The 22,844-nt window shown below is 36.1% G+C and overlaps 1 protein-coding gene across 1 annotated transcript in view; it reads right to left on the bottom strand.

Annotated features, from left to right (window-relative positions):
- Positions 1 to 1,094: 1,094 nt before the first annotated feature.
- The window catches only part of LOC144963102 (kynurenine/alpha-aminoadipate aminotransferase, mitochondrial-like), a 29,819-nt gene continuing 8,069 nt past the window's right edge, over positions 1,095 to 22,844 (bottom strand). The window contains exons 3-13 of the mRNA XM_078896755.1: positions 22,703 to 22,784; positions 22,042 to 22,110; positions 19,035 to 19,167; positions 17,578 to 17,652; positions 17,099 to 17,258; positions 12,258 to 12,364; positions 10,939 to 11,018; positions 9,826 to 9,922; positions 7,529 to 7,655; positions 6,135 to 6,346; positions 1,095 to 4,519 (exon numbers count right to left, since the gene is read on the bottom strand). Of these exons, the coding sequence (XP_078752881.1) occupies positions 4,445 to 4,519; positions 6,135 to 6,346; positions 7,529 to 7,655; positions 9,826 to 9,922; positions 10,939 to 11,018; positions 12,258 to 12,364; positions 17,099 to 17,258; positions 17,578 to 17,652; positions 19,035 to 19,167; positions 22,042 to 22,110; positions 22,703 to 22,784 (1,217 nt within the window). The 3' untranslated portion in view covers positions 1,095 to 4,444. The remainder of the gene's footprint in view (positions 4,520 to 6,134; positions 6,347 to 7,528; positions 7,656 to 9,825; positions 9,923 to 10,938; positions 11,019 to 12,257; positions 12,365 to 17,098; positions 17,259 to 17,577; positions 17,653 to 19,034; positions 19,168 to 22,041; positions 22,111 to 22,702; positions 22,785 to 22,844) is intronic.

Consider the following 22,844-nt stretch of genomic DNA (forward strand, 5'->3'; position numbering starts at 1 on the left):
GCTATTGACATGGATGGCTTTTTAACTATTATCTTAAAGTATGAGCCTTCACGTCTTAAATTGCCAGACAGTGCATAAACTTTTGAAAATTACGTCAGTTATCGTATATTTTATTCCAACTATAGTCAGATTTTTAATAAGTGGCGCGTGTTTTTCTTCTTTTTCTCAGCTGTCCCCCAATGCATAGCTGCAAAAATTTGTATGAACCTCTGAATCAATTTGTCTTAAAAAAAATTTTTTTTCATGAATTTTAAAACAATAGGAAAGGATTTCGTTTATTACAGCTATATTAAAATCGATAACAGGTGAGGATCGGAACTCATAGAAGATTTACATTATCAAAATGATGAATTTTCCGCATATCCATTTTGAAGGAATTCGTTAAACTGGAGTGTTCGGTTAATTGGAGCTTAAACGATATACGGGCAGTATTTGAATATGAATCAACGAATGGCAATTGTTAACTATCAGACATCTACATTTTATAACTATCAATACACATTACTGGTGAATACAAACGAAAGTGAACATAACGCGCTTCCAATATAATTTTTATTGCAAAAGTATGAGAAATAGCTTGTGTTTATGTCAAAGAGGATTACATAAATTTATGTAGACTGATCAAAAGTAAAAATTCATCAATTATGAGACAGTTTCTCCACAAATATGTGTTCAACAATAACAACAACAACAACAACAACAACAACAACAACAACAACAACAACCACCACCACCACCACCACCACCACCAAGAAATACTGGTCACATCAAATCAGCACAGTCTGATAACGAGGATGATGAAAAGGAGAGATGAAATGACTACAGAAAGATTCCGAGCATCACTCTATCCAATTAAACGTAATTTTCCTCTAGTTTGCGAAGGTTGAGGCATGCCTTTTCTCAGTCTACTCTTTGTTATCATTTATTGCCTCGTCGGTGAGAGTAAATTTGGTGTTCTTCCTCTCAATCTTTCTCTCTACTTAGGCCCAATGACCTCGATTGGATTGCGCTCACAGTGATATGGGGGAAGTCGTGCAACCTCGTGTCAAAACTCCTTGATTAGACAATCTGCTTTGAAAGCTGTTTCTGGTTCATTTCTTTTTTTTTTTTACTAAAGAGTATAGTTAGCATTTTGATAAATGGTCGGAATATGTAGTACTCTCTGATTGAAACCATGAAATCATGTCAGCTTTAATATTTGCCAAAGTTGGAGCCTTAAAGTGACCATCGGTCAACGAATGGTAGCGTTGTCCAATACAATACAGCTGGGTGCTTCAATGGAGGGCAGCAAACGATATTTAGTCAGTCTTAAAACACCTTTGCATTGACCCCAGAATAATATTCCAGATGATGCAGAGAAGAAAAAATGGCATGGCATCCTTTTCAATATCCATTATCATCACCACCTGCAAGAATAACAATGATTCTCTATCCACAACCCATGGGCCTTTTTCTGCTTGAGTAATCAGACGTCCAATATGTTTTCGGATGTATATTTACGCTCATCAATGCATCTTTGGATGATATCCATATCAAAGTTATCTATGATCCTTTTCCTGCCAAGTCGTTCTACACTGGTGATCTCTCTGTCGTATTTCGATAATGATCTTCTCATGGTTGATTGTGAAATTCCAAAAACCATTGCCGTCCTCTTTAATGACTTATCGATATATACAAGAAGACTTTTTTCGCAGCTTTACGAGAGTGGAACCGATAGAGATTCCGTAACGTATCGTGTTGTTTAAGAGCCTAATATGTTTTTAAAACCTTTAAAGACCATGTAAAACGTTCATAATGTATAGACAAAAATTTGTCAAAGTTATATAAACAGTGTTTGTTAATTTGACAATATTGAGTATACAATCACTATTTCAAATGATTTAAAGCGAGAGATTTCATCTCAGTCTTTGGTAATTGCGACATGATGTAAATAATATGCCATAAATAATAAATTTAAAATTTAATACAAACTACATAAGTGGTATGTTTATAACACTTAAAGCGAATTGTTATTATTTGGAAAGAAGTATGACGTGAACTCATAATCACTACGTCAGCACAAGATTTTTTGGTAATACGATGAATTCATTCATACTTTGTGGTGTGTAACTTGTTTTCATTTTTTACAGTGTAAAATCTCCAATTTTCTGTCAGCTGTTTTAAAGTAGTTTTTATAGGTATTAAAGAAGAAAACTTTTTAATATGGCATCAATACGGTCCTAAATCTAGATTTAGTTAAGACAGATTGTTTCAGAGGTTGACACAAATTTGTACAACTTTTGATAGAGGGACAGCTGAGAAAAACCAGAAAAACACGCGCCATTAATAAAAAATCTGACTATAGTCAAATAAACATTTCAGTTGTTTTATTTTTGACTCGAAAATTTAAAATAAAGTATATTTGGACCTGAAATCAACCGCTTACCGTGAACCGAAGAACCATGGCCTCCTAAAGAAGTGCTTGATTATCACCGGGAGTAAACAGCTCACAGATCCTGAGCATCACTCACAATCTTTACACAGATTGAAAAAATGCACCATGTCGTCAGTATAGATAGTATGCGATTAGCTAAGAAGCTCATAACATTGCCATCCGGAAGTATAACGGACCAACACACAAAACTGTGTGTAACCATGAACTTTTATAGTCTGGTTGATACAGTTTAGTGAGAATCACTCACAAACGCGGATGGCAAAATACAATAACAAAGGCTTGAGTGACGTCATCTTCGTTCTATCTATTTGCGATGCAATTCCGTTATATCAGTGTGTCAAAATATTGTGAGAAATACTCACTAACTGGGCCTGACCTATTTGTCTGTTTGACATACATTGAGGATAGCTCAAGCCTTTTCATACAGGAAATAAATAGTCAAGGGTATGAAACGGGTTAAATAGCAGAAAATATTTTGATTGGTTAATGATTGGTAACGGGCGAACGATCAATTCTGCTTTTCAAAAAAAATTGACTTGACTATTTTATTCATTTATTATATTTTGTTTGCATTTGGTATAAAATGAGTAGTTTATTTAATTCATTAATCAAAACTGGACGACAGTTAAGCTAGAAGTGAATGGAATGTATATCAATAACGCCAAGGACTGGAAAGACGACGAGGACACCACCACCACCACCACCACCAACAACAACAACAACAACAACAAAAACAACAACAACAACAACGAGAATCGAAGCTCAATTTACCATCGTCATCTACCTGGTCGGTATAGTTTCTAGGCATGTAACAAAGTCAAACGACGTTCATCGTGATCCATGAAAGGATTTTTTTTTTTGACAACGAACGCGAAATTGGGGCCCAAGGTGTCAACCTTTATTGAGACAGTTTACACATATTATTACCCTCTGGCTTCAGGTGAGAATTAATTAATGATCAGCTATAGAGTGCTATTATGAGAAAAGTGCTTCACAGACTTATGGCATTGGTTTAATGACGCACTGTGGAGCAAGGTGGGTATGCAAAGACATCGAAAAGCACTTCACTTTGAAACATGAATGTTTCACTACATGTAAGCCTTTAGAACTGGTGAGAGAAGATTGAAGAATAATCACCCGTTCACAAACCAAATATCAAATGAGATTTCGAATTTATCCGAGGACTTAAACTAAAGCTGAAATTAACTAGTTAAGCATTATAATCAATATTTAATAAAGAAATTATTATATGGACACCATTTACCCAAATAATTCTTATATTTAATTTTGGCTATTTAGAAAATAATGGAATTTCAGCCAAAGGGAGAGCGGCTCTGGTCATTTCAAAACAACAAATCTTAAAGGACTTGTTTGATTTATGTTACCCGTCTCAATGTCTGGTGTTGAAAGGATACATTAAAAACATTGCATAAGATTAAAACAAGTCCATAATTGTGTTCAATAAACTGAATAATTAAATACCAACACCATGCTTAGCTACATGATGCATTATTTACACGTTCTTGTCATTTGATGGCCTTTTTTCAAATTTCGAAGTCTGAAATTTATGTTATAAATAAGGCGATCTGGCTCAAAAATAACATTGTGATATCAAAGTGAAGAAACGTCATATTTTGTATAATATAAAAACAACCAGATAACTGTAATTAAAGAAATGTTGTTTTTTTTTAATTCAACAACAACAAAATCCGAAATAATCAAGAGAATAAAGCGTAACACTTTTAGCCGTTCTACATTCAGATGTAAACTTTTGATATATTATCAACTTATATGCCCATCTTGAAAACATCACAAACGTTATCAAGACTGAAGGTAATAAAAATTGATTACAACTTAAATAAGGATGACAGTTCTCATCCATCTACAGTGGAAGAGAAAGACAGTGAACATAAACATAACATTATGTACGATTATTTATCTCTGCTCAAGTAACTGCTTCGTTGACCAGATAGCAATATTCCTCAAAATTGAATATTGACGGGTCGTCTTCTAATGGCCAACGCCATTTTGTAGCTTTCCTTGATCTACTCTCTTCTGTATGACATCAGCGAGACATTTGATTCCCTGAAAAAGGCCCAGATGATTCGACATTATTCAGGCCTTGTTTGGCCGATAACAATAATAATATATCTCTGTACACGTTATATGAATAAAAAGATAATTATGATGATGATGATGATGATGATGATAATAATAATAATGATAAATAAATAAATAAATAAATAAATAAATAAATAAGTAAATAAATAAATAAATAAATAAATTGATTAATTAATAAAGGACACTCCCACTTTTTGGTTTCGGGGACGGCACGGTGACTCAAATTGATATATCCGTAGATTGTGGTTTTACTGGCGTCCGTTGATTGTTCTAGTGTGTTTGTTGTTAATAATATAGGTGTGAGTCTGTAGTGAGAACACACTGCAGCAAATGATCGCAAAACAACACTAATCACCACCCAAATTAACAACAAACAAACTGGAACAAGTAACGGACGCCAGCAAAACCACACCCTCCGGATTTATCCACTTGAGACATCGTCGGCAGAGGATGTGCGAGTGCATAGCACCGAAACAAAAACCATGAAACAATAGTGCTCAACTTTTTGAAAAAAAAGGACTATTTATAAAACATTACAAGTATGATTATGATCAACTTCAACAATATTGTTTCGAGAATCTACTTTCACTTTCACTTCCTGATGAGAGCGAGTGCTCGAAACAATATTGTAGAAGTTGATTATAATTATACTCGAAATATTATTTATCTAGCGAATGTAGCGATTTTTTATTACTATTAGAACTATTCTTTTAAATAGAACTGCAAAATATCAAATTAATTAGATGAGTGGGTTTTTTTTAAAAATTATATAAAATCTTGTAACACCACCTAAGAATTTCGATGTCGACGAAAAGTTGACGCAAATGATTGTGGCATTTGCGCGTTGCTATGCCTGGGAAACCCTATGCACGTACAGTTACATATCAGCAAAACCATATTGATCCATTCTGCATTGTTTGAACCGTTGAAGAAAGGAAACTGTCTTTGCATTATGCTATCAAACAAGCAAGTTGAGGTCATCACCATTTTACTCTCTGCAATGATGCCTCATGATATTGTATTTCTGAACACGGTTTAAAAAAATCACTGTATCATTTTTGTTTATTAAGTCATATTCATAAAATTTCGACAGACTACGTATTAGGATTTGTTTTATTTGTATATTGAATTTGAAAGAAACCCAAATGAAGAGTCACAAAGATACAAGCCGACAAAGAGCGGCGCGTTTTTGTGACCACCTGATGACCATGTTTTTAGAAGTATATGCAAAGCTGCACTGACGAGCCGTGGTACGATGAGATAGTACTGTCTGAAGATTAAATTTTATATGTGCATATAGGATATATATATGTTTATATATATATATATATAATATATATATATATATATATATATATATATGTATATATAATATATATATATATAATATATATAATATATATATATTGGGTACATTTAAGTTGAACAATTATGTTTATTACCATATATTTGTTTTATCTGTTGACCACGGTGGCGGCAGTGGTACACAAACAAACACACACACACACACACACACACACACAAACACACGCGATCGCGTGATCGCTCGCACCCAAAAGGTACTAGAAAAGCTACCTACCTTTACCGCGTCTTCTTCAGATACCAATGAAAAGCTAACCCTTATGGATCTGCAGAAGAGAGAGGGGTCCGTCTGGAAAAGATCTCCACCGATCATTCGGATGTCGTGATTTTTCTTCAACTCATCGGAAATTTCTTGACCACCGATGTCGTTATCTTTGATGGTTATCCAGGTAAACATTCCTCCTTTCGGAACCGTCCAAGTAGCCAGTCCTTAAAGAGTAAAAGAAATTATCAATGAAATATTGAAGATCCTGACAATTCAAAGATACAATGGTACTAAACGTTTATTTTTACAAGGTATTATGAGCTTCCAAATGGGTTTCCAAAAACTCAACTGGTTTCGATACCTATCAATAGTGAGGAAGATTTAGCAATTGGTCCAGTCCCATTTCTTTGACAAATTGGGAATATCTCAATCTTTTGATATAATATGAAGTAGTCATTATGACAAAAAGTTGTTTAAGAGTATAGATAGTGTGCACTTGGCTAAGAAAGGCACAACATTGCCATCCGGAAGTATAACGGACCAACACACAAAACTATGTGTAACTATGAACTTTTATAGTCTGGTTAATATCGTTTAGTGAGAATTACTCATTAACTTGGATGGCAAAAAAATACCCCAAAAAGTGAGTGACGTCAACTTCGTTCTATCTATACGACAGTTTAAGGCTTTCCCACAAAATAACTGCTCACTTAAATAAATATTATGTAAATATGATAACACGAAGTCCCAGGTTTGAGGGGTTTTTTTTCTTTTCCAAGATGAGGGTCATTTAAATCGTTCGATATTTTAAGAACGAGTTTCCTGGCCAAATTTTTAAATACGTGTCTTTCCAAAGTAAGACTGTAACCTGAGTGCATTCATTTTCTTTTCAGGTCCGTCTTGCTCTCAATTTTACATTTCCTCATAGTCAGTCTTGTTTTATCATAGCAAAGTGAGTGACCCCCTCGTTTTCAGTTGCCGAACCGAACGTTTTTATCTCGGAATAAAACTTTCCTTCAGTTTTCTACCAGCAAAGTAAAACAACAGTCGTAGTTTCTTTGTTACTTCTTTTAGAACACCTTTTGGATGTTTAGTGGTCACTAGATAGATGTATGAATAGTAATATATAAACTTTTTAGGTTACACGAAGTTTTGTGTGCTGATATGTTTTATATCTTTGTTGTGAGTAAATTACAGAAATGTATAGTGTTTATGACACACTGGTTATTCACTAACTGGAACCAAACGGAGGCGAAAATGAATGCACTCAGTTTATAGCCTAAGGCAGTTAGCTGGTTAAAGTCCTTTAAAAAACGATTCCATTTTCTTCTTACAAAACCACCGTTCACCATTTTAACCATGAATAGCAACTCTAAAGGATAATTCTGGTAATGTGCTCCACCAACCTTTTAAATATTTATCACAAGCATTCACAACACATTCTGATCGCTTTCTATAAAAGTCAGCAACAGTTCTTGTATGTTTTTTGAAGCCATCAAATCCCCAGTTCTTCACTATAGAGTAGAGAGTGGCCTGCAAATAATAGAATTCACGATTTTGTAATCAGTGTGTAATACCTTGTTACAATCGTTATAATATGTTACAGAATATTGCCGTCCACTTTTTTGTTGTTGACTGGTGTTTTCACACCTTTATCTTGTTCCATCCTACTTTTCAACACCACTCTCATCATCATGTTGTTTTTGTTTTTAAGGGTTTTACGGCGCTTGCAACACATTTAGGTTAAACCAGGGCCAGTAAAAAGGAAGAAAATGGGATAGTAAAAAGTTATAGAATTACAATTAAAGCACTCAAGAAAAAGTTAGACAAAGGGGAACTGGGAACAAATAGGAATCAGATGTAGATTCCAAGAGCACACCACCAATGTACTTAGTTTGAGATCAACTATAAGTCTCATCCGGACACAAGCACAAAATCCAACAAAGAGGAATACACTCAAATGCTTACATTATACATTGAAAATAACAAATATAATAATACATAACAGAGAGATGATTTACAAGGGAAAAAATACCATCTCCCAAAAAAATTACTTTGCATTTGACTCTTTCCCTCCCAGCAAGGACTCCAGACAGGGCCAGGAAAAAACCAAGTAATCTCATTCCAAGACAAAGACAGAAAGCATGTTGGAAAACAGTTATAAGGGGATAGAAGACACAGTATTTACCCCCCCCCCCCTGCCCACTATGGGAGGTCAGGAACCCCACCCAGCCCTCATCATCATCTTCATCTTCATCATCTGCACCATCATCTTCATCTCCTTCTTTTTCTTCTTCTTCTTCTTCTTCTTCTTCTTCTTCTTCTTCTTCTTCTTCTTCTTCTTCTTCTTCTTCTTCTTCTTCTTCTTCTTCTTCTTCTTCTTCTTCTTCTTCTTCTTCTTCTTCTTCTTCTTCTTCTTCTTCTTCTTCTTCTTCTTCTTCTTCTTCTTCTTCTTCTTCTTCTTCTTCTTCTTCTTCTTCTTCTTCTTCTTCTTCTTCTTCTTCTCCCCTCATCCTCCTCCAATGTTTACCCCTTCTTATTCCTTAGATTCTGATTCAGATTATGAATATGATTATGATGACGACGCTGGTTGTGGTGGTGGTGGTGATGATGATGATGATGATGATGATGATGATGATTTGATGGTGATGATTATCATTATTATTATTATTATTATTATCATCATCATCATCATCATCATCATCATTATATTATTTATTATTTATTATTATATATTATTATTATTATTATTATTATATATTATTATTATTATTATTATTATTATTATTATTTATTATTATTATTATTATTATGAAACCATGGGTCTAAGCGACAACTCTTTTTTTTTTTTGCCAATCAACACAGTTTAACATTTGTCTAGAAGCATGGAATGAACACACAAAAGAAACACGAGCTTTTAAATAGAATTTTATCTTCTTAATATAATCCAAACGCTTTACACGGGATCCAAAGCCAACAAACACTGACATGCGGGACGGGACACGGCGCGCTTAATGAATATTTTTGATAAAGTTAACGCATTTACTGGTTATTGGGCTTTTTTATATAGCGCAATATCCACTAAACGTGCTCAAAGCTCTTTACAGGGGGTCCCTGTCCAACAGCAATACTTAACATGTAGGACGAAACATGACGCCTGTTAGGCAATATTACAATTTTTTTTTCGGACAGAGACAACGCTGTTGACGGCCAGGTACTCATTTTACACCTGAGTACGGTGAGAGAATGTGAGTTAAGAGCCTTTTCCAAGGACTCAACTGTGCGCTGAGAGAGGCTCGAACCAAGGATCTCCCGATCCGAAAGCGTGTGTCATACCACAAGACCACATAACCACACATACCCATTCACATCTCTCTAATCCGAGCACCACAATCCAGATGTCTCCATTATCCGGACAGGTTGCTTGGGGACGGATTTTTTTCTTTATATTATGTACACTTTAGGGACTGATTCCACTACCTGGTTGTCTCTGAAATCCCGAAAAAAGATGCTGGGAACGGAGGTGTTCGGATTGGAGAGACGCGGCTGTATTTAACATCTGAGTGTGGTGAGACAATATGAGGACTCCAAATGGCGCCATCTACAATAAGACCCGACCATGGCCCTACAGGTTACAAGCCAAGTGCCCTATAAATAGACCACAAAGCTACACACATCAAAAGAATGGTAAGAGTGTTCAAACCTGTGCGAGAATGCTTGGATGCACACATGTCATTTCATTATTGATTATGAATTTATCAATGATGGCTTCAGGCCCTGATACCCATCCAACTCTATACCTGAAAAATGGAAGTAAATGTTATCGAATAATATAGTATGAAATTCAAATTCCACAAACGCAGTGAGATTAAAGGTTAAAACACTTTCATACGCAATGATGCTTTTAAAAACTAGAGTCTCGAAAGCTACACTGGTAGAGCATTCGACTCATATGCAAAAGGACTGTGATTGGTCCATGATTCAGACTAAGTTCATTCTTATCCGTCTAATCTACCCGCGGTGAATGGGGAGGATGTGAATATATGTTTGATCTGGCGGACATTACTTTGCAAAAGACTTATGTGCTGTCCAAATGCTGCAAGTAATAGTTGCAGTCTGCTTTAATGCTGCAGAAACCGGAAAATGAACGTATTTGGTTGGACCTGGGTAATGTTTGAATGCTGACGGAGTCGAAAGTAGTCACGATCGATTTAAATGACCTTCATCTTGGCAAAAACTCTCGAACTTGGGACTTCGCGAAGTATAGACCGTAGGATACCTTTGGGACATTATTGGTCATCGTGTTAAAGTCTAACAACCTACACGTTTGACGAGACTTGATGAAAATCCTCGTTAAGATTGAAGCAAAGTGATAACAAATCATTATCTCATCGGACTAATTAATTTTGTTTTATGAGATTTTTACGAGTTGTAAGTTGCAACTGTTACCCAGTCTGAATGCATTATAATCAGACTGATACACATGTAGGTGCATAGAATGAGACATTGAGGTCATTTGTAACCCATCATCACAAAACTGTGCTGTGTCAGTGTGATTTAGATGAAAAAAAATTGATTTACCGTCACAAATATCAAGCTTTGGTAATTTAAAAATATTTTATTGAAGAGAATGAATTGTTTCTTTAACTGAAAAAAAAAAATCAAAAATTTCACATTCCTGTTTATTTTAATTTTATATCCCTTTACATCCCTGTTTGGCATATGGGTCTCCAAAACAATATAGAGTTTGAAGAAATGAGTTACATTATTGTGAAAGGAAATTAAATAAGAACAGATAGGGGAAATGTAAAATTACCCTGCTCCCATGGTCTTTGAGAAAGTGTCGAAGCGAATGACTCGGCCGTCAACATCAAATGATTGGAAACTGCGGAAATCCTGAAAAGGAGTGAATTCCAGTTTAATTAGAAATAAAATTAAATACTAATGGCATCTTGTTTGATATTCTTGTTGTACACTAAAACAAATAAATAAAAGTCATTTTATTTTGGCCAGAGAAGTTTATACTTTATATATTGATGAATTATGATGACCAAGTTGTATGAATAATTCTCAGACTTCAACATTTATTAAATTTACAAATTTTGACAATTGATGGATACATTTCTAGCCAAAATAAAATTGTGTTTTGTTACTCTACGCAGTAAATAGTTTCTTCAAATTCGACACTCATAGTCTGTTACCAATATTTTGGTGTGGTTAGGCTGTGATACTGAACAGTCGAGGAATGATGTAAAAAGATTCCATGGTGTCAAATGGCCTGAATTGTACACATTTTGAAATGGGTAAAAGTATCATTTGGTTAAATCGCCATTTATTTTCTTTGGAAACCTCCGCTTCCAAAAAGTCTCGGTGAGAAGTTTTTTTTTATCTCTCTTAAAAATAAGTTATCTTGACCAAGTCTGACTAAATTTTAGTACATTGTAGTCCTTCAGAGCCAAAAGGCATATGAAGCCGGAGTCCTTATGGTTTCTGTAGCATCAACTCTTTGGATAGGGCACTAGTCCATCGCTTAATACTGTCCCACACAATCACTTTTGAGTCTACAGAGATGTCAGAATAAAAAAACCATCTCAATTGCATCCGGGATCAATAGTTGTCGCTATGCTACCACTAATCTATCGGAACCCCAGAATATGGTAAAAATCCTCTGTGTATCAATCTAAAAACCATTTCTGCCGTATACTGATAAAATAGGTATTTAAAAATTTGGTCAGAAAACTCGTCCTTTATATTATATCGATCGATTTAAAAGACCCTCATCTTGGAAAAAAAAAACCTCTCAAATCTGGGATAAGACCCGATATTTAAGAGTTTTTGCCAAGATGAGGTCTTTTAAAAAACCCATTTCTGCCGTAATCTGATAAAATACGTATTTAAAAAATTGGTCAAAGAACTCGTCCTTTATATTACATCGATCGATTTAAAAGACCCTCATCTTGGAAAAAAACCTCTCAAACCTGGGATATGAGCCAATATTTAAGAGCTTTTGCCAAGATGAGGTCATTTTAATCGATTGATATATGAAGAACGAGTTTTCTGGCCAAAATTCTAAAAACGTGTTTTTTTCAGACTACGGAAAATTTGTCCCTAAAATGCTTCACAGTTGGCTCCTACCTCTTTGTACTGGAGGAAGTGATATGCCCCATCGTCCATGATTAGAATGTCGTACTTTCGACATATCAGATAAATATCCAACATTCGACCCAGGCACCAGTTGTAGCCTGAGGAATGTATATTTATTAAGACAAAAATAAATGAATATGTACTTTATATAGCGCACGTCTACGGTTGCATCTTAATCTATGCATTTCACCATCATGCAACCGTTACTAAACTATGGGTCAGCCTGGCTCAGCGGTACGGTCTTTTTGCCTCGTACCCGAAAGGTACCTAATTCGAATACCCGCTGCGCTGTGTGTCCTTGAGCAAGTTACTTCGCCCTCGCTCAGTTTGTGGCGCTGCAATGCAGCTGACGCCTGGGTTATTCCACTCTTCCCTTGGTATAGACCCTAAAGACAAATCTCCCCTATGGGATGAATAAAGGGTATCTTTTTTTTTAACAGCAGGTCACGCAGAACCAGATTTTTACAGTATAAATCACCTGGAACGCTCGCACGCTGACTGTATTTATGATGAGCATAGTCGGGTATTTAATAGGTTTGAGTACTGTTATGAGTGTAAACTGCCTTGCCAAAGGACACAACGATTGACAACATGAATTCATAAAAAGGCAATCAAACAATATAATATTACGCATATTGTCACCCATACATTAACTGACCATTCTAATTTTTGTTTTACAATGTCAGGAATGAAGCATGGCAATGAATGTAACAATACATCAAAGATGTAAAATAATCCACCTCGATGTTGAGAGTAATAATGGGTTCCCTTTGGTTTGTTATTGCAACCTACATGGTTACTCTTTGGCAAAAAAGAATATTTAAAATTTTGGCCGGGAAACTCGTCCTTCAAATATCAATCGATTAAAAAGCACTCTTCTTGGCAAAAACTCTCAAACTGGGGACTTTAAGGAAGTCATAAATTTGATATTTTTTGACAAGATGATGATCGTTTTAATCGATCGATATTTGAAGAACGGGGTTTCTGGCCATCTTTTAATGAGACGCGTGTGGATATGTGAGTGTGAGTCATACCTATGGGTTGCTTGCGGATGGGAAGGGGTGGAAGGACTGGCGTAGATATGGACGAGCAAGCCATATCTATTGGGTTGCTTACGGATGGGATGGTGGCGACCCTACGAGCACATATTATTAGCAAGTCTGATTACCGAACTCAGTAATGGGCTTGATTCGACACTGTTGTATTGGACAATAGTTTTACGTTGGTGAGAGTATTTCCATCACAACAATGAGCCCGTAATAATTTGGCTTATTAGACCTGCAAATAAGTACAAGTGTGATGAGGGGAATTAGTCTAGAGGAAACCTTCATAACCCTTTCATAACGTCCGCCAAAAATGTTTCAACGGAATCGGAATGCGATATATATGCGGAGTGTTATCATGATTAGTGCCGGTCTGTAGACATTGAGCATTTTTAATAAAATGTGATTTTGTATGCGGTAATCATAGGATCCATAATTGGTTACAATGGTTTTCCATACTTGACTCGCGGTTTGGCCTTGACACAGCACAGATTAAATGTGTCAGTTCACGGCAGCAAACGTACACGCCGACTGCTCCGTCTGTTTTGTTTTATCAGAACACTGATGTCTATAAACCATATTAGGTACCCTTTTATGCCCCCATCACAGTTAAATAAAAGGTAAATGCCGTTTTAAATATATGTTTTCAGTTTAAGTGACCCACTTTCATTCTTTCAATCATTCATTCATGTTTTCTTTCTTTCCGGTAGGTAGTAAAAGTATGGTGCTCCGTTTGAGCACAATATTTGTTACTGGGTACATGTATGTGTATAGTGCACTGTCCACTAAGCGCTTTACAAGGGATCCCTCTCTAGCAAACAGAAACACTTAACAATTTGAACTGATGTAATAGCAATATATATATATATATATATATATATATATATATATATATATATATATATATATATATATATATATATATATATCTGCTCCTGGCAACCTTTTTTTCCATTGATTCCAACTCTGAAAAAAAAAAGAGAAAAGAAATATTTGTCCTATTACTATTAACTCATCACTATTATACTCCTTTTAAAAAAATAATATTTTGAGCCATGTGGCCCCTGGTGCCTGAATTTATCCCGGTTTCTGTAACGTTAATCGCCCTCATAGCGATTGTCTGTTTAACACTCAAACACTCTACCATTCAGCGATGGGCCCTTAGCCTTCACACCAGCAGTCGTCTTCTGAAATGTTTGTCTGAATTGACTGAGAGTTCCAAAAAGGACTTTCTGGAAATGCATAAAGAGGAAACGAATGCGCGTATCGCTAGTGATGCGCTGGACAGGGAAAAAATTCGGACAAAATTAGATAGATGCATCAACCCCCTAAGTGCAACTGCGCATCCTGTTTGCCTTGAGAACATCGCTGATGGAAAAGTAAGCCCTCAATCTGTCAATGTAGACGATTCTATCAGCATCGGTACCACGGACATGAAAGAATTTGAGAAAACATGGCCCAATGAATTCTATAAAGCACTTTCTACCAAAGTGACAACAATGGCAGCCGGGAAAAACTATATTCAAAGTGACCGTGGTCCAATATACGACACAAGTTTGATTTATTCTCGCGCTATGGGATTAATGGCGTGTCGAGATTTTGACATGGAGTCTCTCTTTAAATATGAACTGGCAACATTCCCGACATCTTTATTCAGTGACAATGGAGACATACGTACTGCTACTACAAAAGCTGCTCTGAAGAGAAATCTGCAAGAAACTGTCTCTGCTTGTGGGGGACAACATCCTGAGATCGTGATCTTAGATGGATGCGCACTTCTTTATTGTGTAAACTGGCCATCCAAAGGAACCATCCAAGACTATGTCAATAGTTTTTGGACACTCTTATTGCCGAAAATGGACAGAAGTGACGTGCACCTTGTCTTTGACAGATATCATGATTTCAGCATCAAAAGTGCTACTCGACAAAGTCTCAGTATAAAAGTTCGAACGGTACACACTCCTCTGCCTGCTCAAGGCTCAATTCTTGCCTGCACTGAGAACAAAAAGCAATTGATTAGCATACTCTGTACGGAATTAATGTCCAGGGCTGTAGCTCAACCACGTGAAAGGCGTCTCGTTATCACAGGACACGAAAATGCTCCTCTCCAAATTAAAAATGGAAAAGTCTCCACAAGGACAGACTTGGAGACGACACACGACGAAGCGGATGTCCTTATGGTGAAACAAGCAATACATGCTGCTTCATTGACCAATGTTGTTAAGGTGGTTAGTGACGATACGGATGTCTTTGTACTGTTAGTTCATTTCTACCACAAGCTTGACTTGGACTCCAGTCACTGCTCGATGATGATGGAAGCTACAAGTAGGGACCGTGGACTTGTTGACATTGGGAAAACGGTCTCGAGAAATCAAGAAATTGCGCCTTATCTTCTTGCAGCACATGCGCTATCTGGCTGTGATACTGTGGCTAAACCGTATGGTATAGGGAAAAACACAGTCGTCAAAGTTCTTCAAAAGGGACACAGACTAGACAACCTTGGAAACACCAGTGCCAGTTTTGAAGATGTTATCAAGAAGCCACCTTCTTCATAACTGCATGCTACGGAAGCAACTATGCCTGGCGCCAGGTACAAAGTTTGGCTGAAGAAAACGGGGAAAAATCATTAAAAAGGTCCCTGACTTGAAAACCATACCCCCTACCTCAGAAGCATTCTGTGAGAACACCAAAAGAGCGCACATTCAGACAGCAATTTGGTATCATAGTCTTCGAAAAACTCCCCCAGATTTACAACCAACAGATTTTGGATGGATGAAGTTGCCAGCAACCAAATCACTTGTTCCAACCACAGTGCCAAGCAACACACCGAGTGTACCGCCCGAGTTGTTAGAGACTATTCAATGCGGGTGTTCTTCTGAACAACCTTGTGGATCATCAAAATATGGCTGTGCTGCCGCGCAGCTTCCATGCACAATATTTTGTAAATGCCATGATCGTGAGTGCTGTCAAAATCTCCTTTATCAAGCTGCTTCCATGTCAAGCGATGAGTCAAGTGACAAAGACATTGATGATGAGTGATGTAGTTTACCAGAGATACATGTCAGATATGCCGAAAATTGTCATTCTATTTTTTGTCCTTCAGTAAATATCAATGTAAAAAAGCAAAGGCGAAGAAAACTAAAGACTCAAAACAAGGCACGGTCTTTCTATATGGAGACTCTCTCCGTGTTTTTGTGTGATCTGACACCTTTTCCACACAAAATGTCAATTTTGATTATCCCAATTATACTTTCACCGCTGTAGGAAATTTAAATACCAACAAATAGCATAAATAACCTAAATTCTGTATTGGTCTTGTCAAGGCCTTCAATTTGATACCAAACACGGCTATATTTGGGTCATTTTACGAGACCATCTTGGCAGTGACCTTGACCTTTTGGATAGTTAAATTGCTAATAACTTGTCAACTATTCGGCCAATTTTTAAAAAAGAAGTATTTTTGTAATTGATTTGACTAAATCTTTCATTCTGTATAATATAAAATGATTTTTGAGGATTTTTAAAAATGACCTTTTCGTGACCTTTGTGACGTAATTTCTCAAAATGCTCAATGTGCTCAGGGCAGCACTATTCAGACATTTAATCTTGAGATGTTCAACTTTGATAAAATGCAAAAAAAAAATTGGCGGACGCTTTTTTTGGGTTATGGTTAAAATCATGATTTGGCAACCAGACTAAATGGCTTCTGGATGAGCGAGTCTAACCGATCGGGTTGCTTGCGGGTGGTATAGTGGTTCGGGAAATGGCTTATGGATAAGCGAGTCATACCTATCGGGTTGCTTGCGCATGTCACAGTGTACATAAGATGTGGCCTCTTTTTGCCCGGATGACGCTTATCCCAGTTGCTCAATTCATCTTCTAACGCCTCAGGAATCATTCCTTTGTCGTCACACCGCACACCCTGGATATTCATTCCTTGAGATTTTACCTGGTAAAAATCACAGAATATTTCATGTGTAAGGGTCAATCCAAAACTTTCTGTACAACGATAGATATAAATACTTTATTATGGTCCACAAACTTTTACATCATAGACTGATATGATAAGATGGCCTTAGCTTGTTCATGAAATGGACAAGCTATGATCTGCCTTGGAAATGAATAGTGCATAGAACATCATGAAAACCTTCGAAAAGAGCTAGATATCTAATATGATGTGCATAGTTTTATTTTCAGTAAAAATATTTAAGTATTGAGGAAATAACGTTATCTTCCTAATTTATTTTAATACAGCTTAATGAACTTACGCTAAAGATGAAATTGATATAGGTAATGTTTTCCATCAGAATTGTATCTCCCTCGTCCATCATATTCTTGTAACACTGACCATTTATAAGAAAAATGAAAAAAGACAAAGCATTTTAATTTAAAAGCGGTTGAATAAATGCTGATGCATTCTGAAAATACAGACATTTTTCATTTGAGCTAGAAAACTCGTCTTCCAAATATCAATTGATTAAAATGACACTCATCTTGGCAAAAACTCTCAAAACTGGGACTTCATATTAATCGATCGATATTTGAACGATGCTTTTTCTGGCCAATGTTTTAGATACGTGTTTTTTTCATATTACGTCAGTATGTGTTTTGGATTTAATCTTATGATTTCTAAAATAAAAGCATGTCAAGTTTCTTAAATCAAAAACACAAACACTATAAAACCCTAGGGAAACCGACACTAGTACTGGATCATGGCTATTCAGTTAGGTATCAGCACCATAAAAACCGAATTAGAAATTTGGAAGTACGGAGAAAATGCAAATGATGTGTATAAGATAATTTACAAATGACTACTCAGATGAAATATTTGGATGAGTCTCTCATAGATCTTGTAAAGTACGAGCTAGGACTAAAATAGCAATTCTGTACAACGGATTTAATTGCCTTATAAAGATACCAGTGGATCGATACCAAATGAAGTCAAGTGAAATACAAACTAGGTAATCACTCTTAAGTCAAGTGAAATACAAACTAGGTAGTCACTCTTAAGTCAAGTGAAATACAAACTAGGTAGTCACTCTTAAGTCAAGTGAAATACAAACTAGGTAGTCACTCTTAAGTCAAGTGAAATACAAACTAGATAGTCAATCTTCAACATTAAATCACTTTCAATAATTTTTGCCCAAATACGTTCCTCGTAAGGAACAAACTACTTGTTGGTATCAATCTTTTGAGCAATATTGAGTGCTTTAAAGATGCAATTAAGACTATCAGAAAAACGTTAAAATTTGATATTATTTTTTTGGAGTATACAACATCGACAGCAATAAACAGTCTGACGATTTATTTAAATGAGGAGGAAGAGGTCAAGGAGAAGAGGAAGAGGAAAAGAAGTCGAAATGCGTTTGATCAGTTTTCATATTTATCGCTAATGAATTTGATATTATTTCTATTTCTTATGGTTGTAACATGGCTTATTGAACCAATTAACTGCCGTAGAATACATATTAAATAACTCGTCCTTTGAAAATAGATCGATTTAAATGACCCTCATCTTGGCAAAAAACTTTCAAACCTCTCACCTCGAGAGGTCCCAGGTTTGATGGGTTTTTTTCCAATTTGAGGGTCATTTAAATCGATCGATATTAGAAAGATAAGTACAGAGTACAGCAGCTAACTGGTTTAATCAAAAAAGGATTAGGTCCGCACGGTTGTTGTTTATAAAATGTAAAAAACCATTGACATTATAATACAAATCTTATACCACGTATATGGCATCCGTTGCACCCGTGACGAGACAGAGATCAAATTTAGACGGGTGGTTGTCCATCACCATCTGGGGTGGTGAGTGCTCTCTTCGCTGAATCTCCAACAGCCATTGTCTAAGTTCTGGAAGACTTGAGAAAATTTAGAAAGACTGTATGTGACCAATCGTCTCATAATCGTAATATGTCGGATGGGGAAAATCCTTTTATAGAAGGAACGACGTTGACGTCACTTAGCTCTTTGTTATTATTTTTAGGTAGTTTGTTAATGATAAGTTCTCAGTAATTTATATCAATCAGACTAGTAGAAAACGGTAGGGGCTGCCTGAAGCCGGTGATCGTAAAATACTAATGAAAGAGTGTAAATGGAGAGGCTTCGTATGGGAACAAAACAGACAATGGACGTTTGGGGTACAACCCCTAGGGTTTGTACCCGAAACGTCCGTTGTCTGTTTTGTTCCCATACGAAGCCTCTCCATTTTCACTCTTTCGTTAGTATTTATCAATCAGACTATAAACGTTTAAGGCTACGCACAGTATTGTGTGTTGGTGTTATGGTTTAAGAGAGATAATTGTTATATATTATTTCATCCCCAAAGGTAATCTAGAGTTGTCCTCACCAATGGTCGCGTGCCAAGCTTACGGGCCTGGGTTGAGTAGATTTTAGTTCAGTACCCGTTCGCGTCGTGTGAAGAAAGGATGTGTGTGAAAATGGAGATGACCGTTTGTTCCATGTAGTTTGAAAATGTATCTATGTGTTTAAGTGTTTGTAAGTATTTCCAGGTCTAGTATGTATCGTCCGTAATAAATGTTTAATTGTTTCAACACATTTGTGTGATTACATAATATGTTTGTGTTATTACATATGTTTAATTCAAAGGCATGTTCATCTTGTTACCTACTCACGTATTCCTAAATGAGTGTACTTTCTCGGAAGTTGTCTCATCTAGATGTCTCTCTTTCTATATATCTCTATCTTTCTCTTCTTCTCCCCATCTTGACTCATCATACTATAGTGATGTGAGCCAGGAGACTGTGGATCCTTCGTTCTATTTTATGTTACGGGCCGCATTTGTCTGCTGTCTTATGACAAAGCGGTATCCTTAAACCCCCTCTTATAAACACCAGTAACAGTTTAATCTGGCTGGCAGATGTTGAGAGTATTTAATCTAAACACAGGCATGAAAAACATGGATAGATTATGGGTTTTATCACACATAGATGTGAAGAGTCATGCTCGACAGGGGAGGTAATTTTGTGCTCAACCCATGGCTGCTGCCATCGTGAAGTACATACGTGAAATGTCATGCCGAATTTTCATCGTGACACATGGAAGGACGAGTTTTCTGACCATTATTATAAAATAGTGTTGTTTTGTGTTTTTTTTAAATTCAGAGTACGGCTGTATCAATTTAAGCTAAAACAAATGCCTTGATGGAGAAAAGTACATTTTTCCTCTTTAACTTAGAAAATCTGAAATATCGTATCTCTGATTATTTTGATTTTAGAAGCGATTTTGTCCACGTAGTTCACTCAGACTAAAACCAGAGAATAAAACGGTGTTTCACATATATAAATATTCTAGGTGTTAGCTCTGATATTTCTTTTCCAAATTTTTAGCATTGTTTACTGTTTGTTTTGTGACTTTTGGTCCACATGTAATCAGATGATATTAAGAAATGAATAGAACTGAGATTTTATCCGTCTATTTTATTGATTCATTTGGATTGATATCTATACTGCTTAAAGAAAAAGTAAGTCTGCCTATTTGTATGTGCGTGTCAACCACGGGGAAAACTAGGCTAGATCTACTATCTGCTATAAAAATTAGTTCGTTTACATTTTTATCCTTATATTATTATAGATTATTGCCAACCTTATTCGATCCCTACGATTTACGACGCCATTTTAAACAGAAAGCGAAAGCATAGCTTTGTTTTGATGCGTTGAAATATATCACTAATTACAAACTAGATTGATTAGATTGTATTACTTTGTGAAATGTTGTTTTGTTTTTAAAGCACTATGAATATCAACAATGATGTCAACATAAATATTTCTGTCTTCACTTTTCACCTACAATTTCTAGCTTTAAAAATCTTGTGATATTTACTAACGGAGATAAACAATTCACTGTATAAATCACTGGTGTAGTCAACCTTTTTGTACGGATGCACAACTGCACAAAGGGGCGTTTGAAAGCAAGTGCTATAGAAGACCGCTACGCGTGTCATATACGGAGCATCGCACAAACGAAGACGTCCTGGAAGAAATAGAAGCTCGGGCAGGCCCACAAGAACATCTTCTAGTGACTATGAAGCGCAGAAAACTGTCTTGGTTTGGACTCGACACGATAGCCTGAGCAGGACAGTCCTACAGGGTACAGTCGAAGGCCAGCGCAGAAGAGGGCGCCAAAGGAAAATGTGGCTGGACAATATAAAAGAATGGACAGAGCTGTCTGTTCCGAAGCTGCTACATAGGGCTAGCAACAGGCAGGCATGGAGGAAGACTGTAACTTCTGCTTCACGCAAGTCCCCCCGACGACCATCCGGTCATGGGATTGAGTGAGTGAGTGATAAACAATTCCTATCATTTATTACCGTTTTTGATTTCACTCGCTATATTAAAACTTTGTATTGATGCTCGTTAAAACTCGCATCAATGCAGGTTTTATTATCACTCATGAAATAGAAACCGTAATAAAAGACACTGATTAATTCTCTGCAATATATCGCATGTTTGTTTATGGCATATCCTCATATTCAAAGAGTTCAATGAAAAAAAACAAAACAATTTCTGATTATATTCCAAAGGAATCTTTGTTGATTAATATTCTTAAATGGGAGTGTAGTACCATAATTTTTCAATTTGATGTTGGAGTGCGGCACTCGGTCCTGATGCGTAGCATTCCCAAGGTTGTGTTATCTACGTCAAAACCTCGTGCCGAAGACCAACACATATTTTAAAATTGTATATCGTTTAACCTCGCATTGAAATGAAACTCACCCCTCAGATTCTTTGTAAAGAGAGAGATTCTCCAAGTGATTCTTTTCCAGCGCGATTTCTTCTCCACTCCTGTACAAAATAAGAAAGGTTAACGACGCGTGTGAAGACAGTGAATAATGTAAATGGTTAGCTTCTTTTTAAATGATAAACAATAGTGTAACAATTTACCTATTTCTCATCTGAAAATGCTTACTGGTCTAAATAGAATAGGTTTAATCAGATATATATTTTAAAAAAACGCAGTTTGACGTTATTTTAGCCGAAATTCGATATAAAATCACGTCCAAAAGAAACATGATAAGTCTAAATAAGCTACATAGACGTCTATATTGTTAGAGGTTTATACTTCGCATGACTTACGTAAGTGAAAATATTGTGACCTAACATCTTGAAGTTCTTTTAATAATCGATATTTTAAAATGTAAAATCGAATAGAATCAAGGAGAATGTGATAAAATTGAATCAGCGTCTTATATAGATTTTCTGTCATTCAGATGTTATAAATAACAGATGCACAACTTAATTCTCTTTTATAATATATTGTTTTATAGTCATATTACGACTGCTTAGTAAAATGCACCATATTAGGCTACCAGCCGTTTTCAAGACACTTCATGTTATACGTAGCTGATATATCTAATGAAGATGATATTCTACTTACGACAATTGGATCTTGATGCCTTTAACAGGAGACAAAGTTGTGTTGGGTTGGCCAATATCAAAACAAATGGACTTCTCAGTTTCTGTGGTATATGAATTACGTGGTATGAAGGGGAGGGGGTGACGGTCGAAGTAAAATTGTT

This window comes from Berghia stephanieae, chromosome 1 (assembly GCF_034508935.2).
Source record: "Berghia stephanieae isolate SIO BIC M18660-M18661 chromosome 1, UCSD_Bste_1.3, whole genome shotgun sequence".
Taxonomy (NCBI): Eukaryota; Metazoa; Mollusca; class Gastropoda; order Nudibranchia; family Aeolidiidae; genus Berghia; species Berghia stephanieae.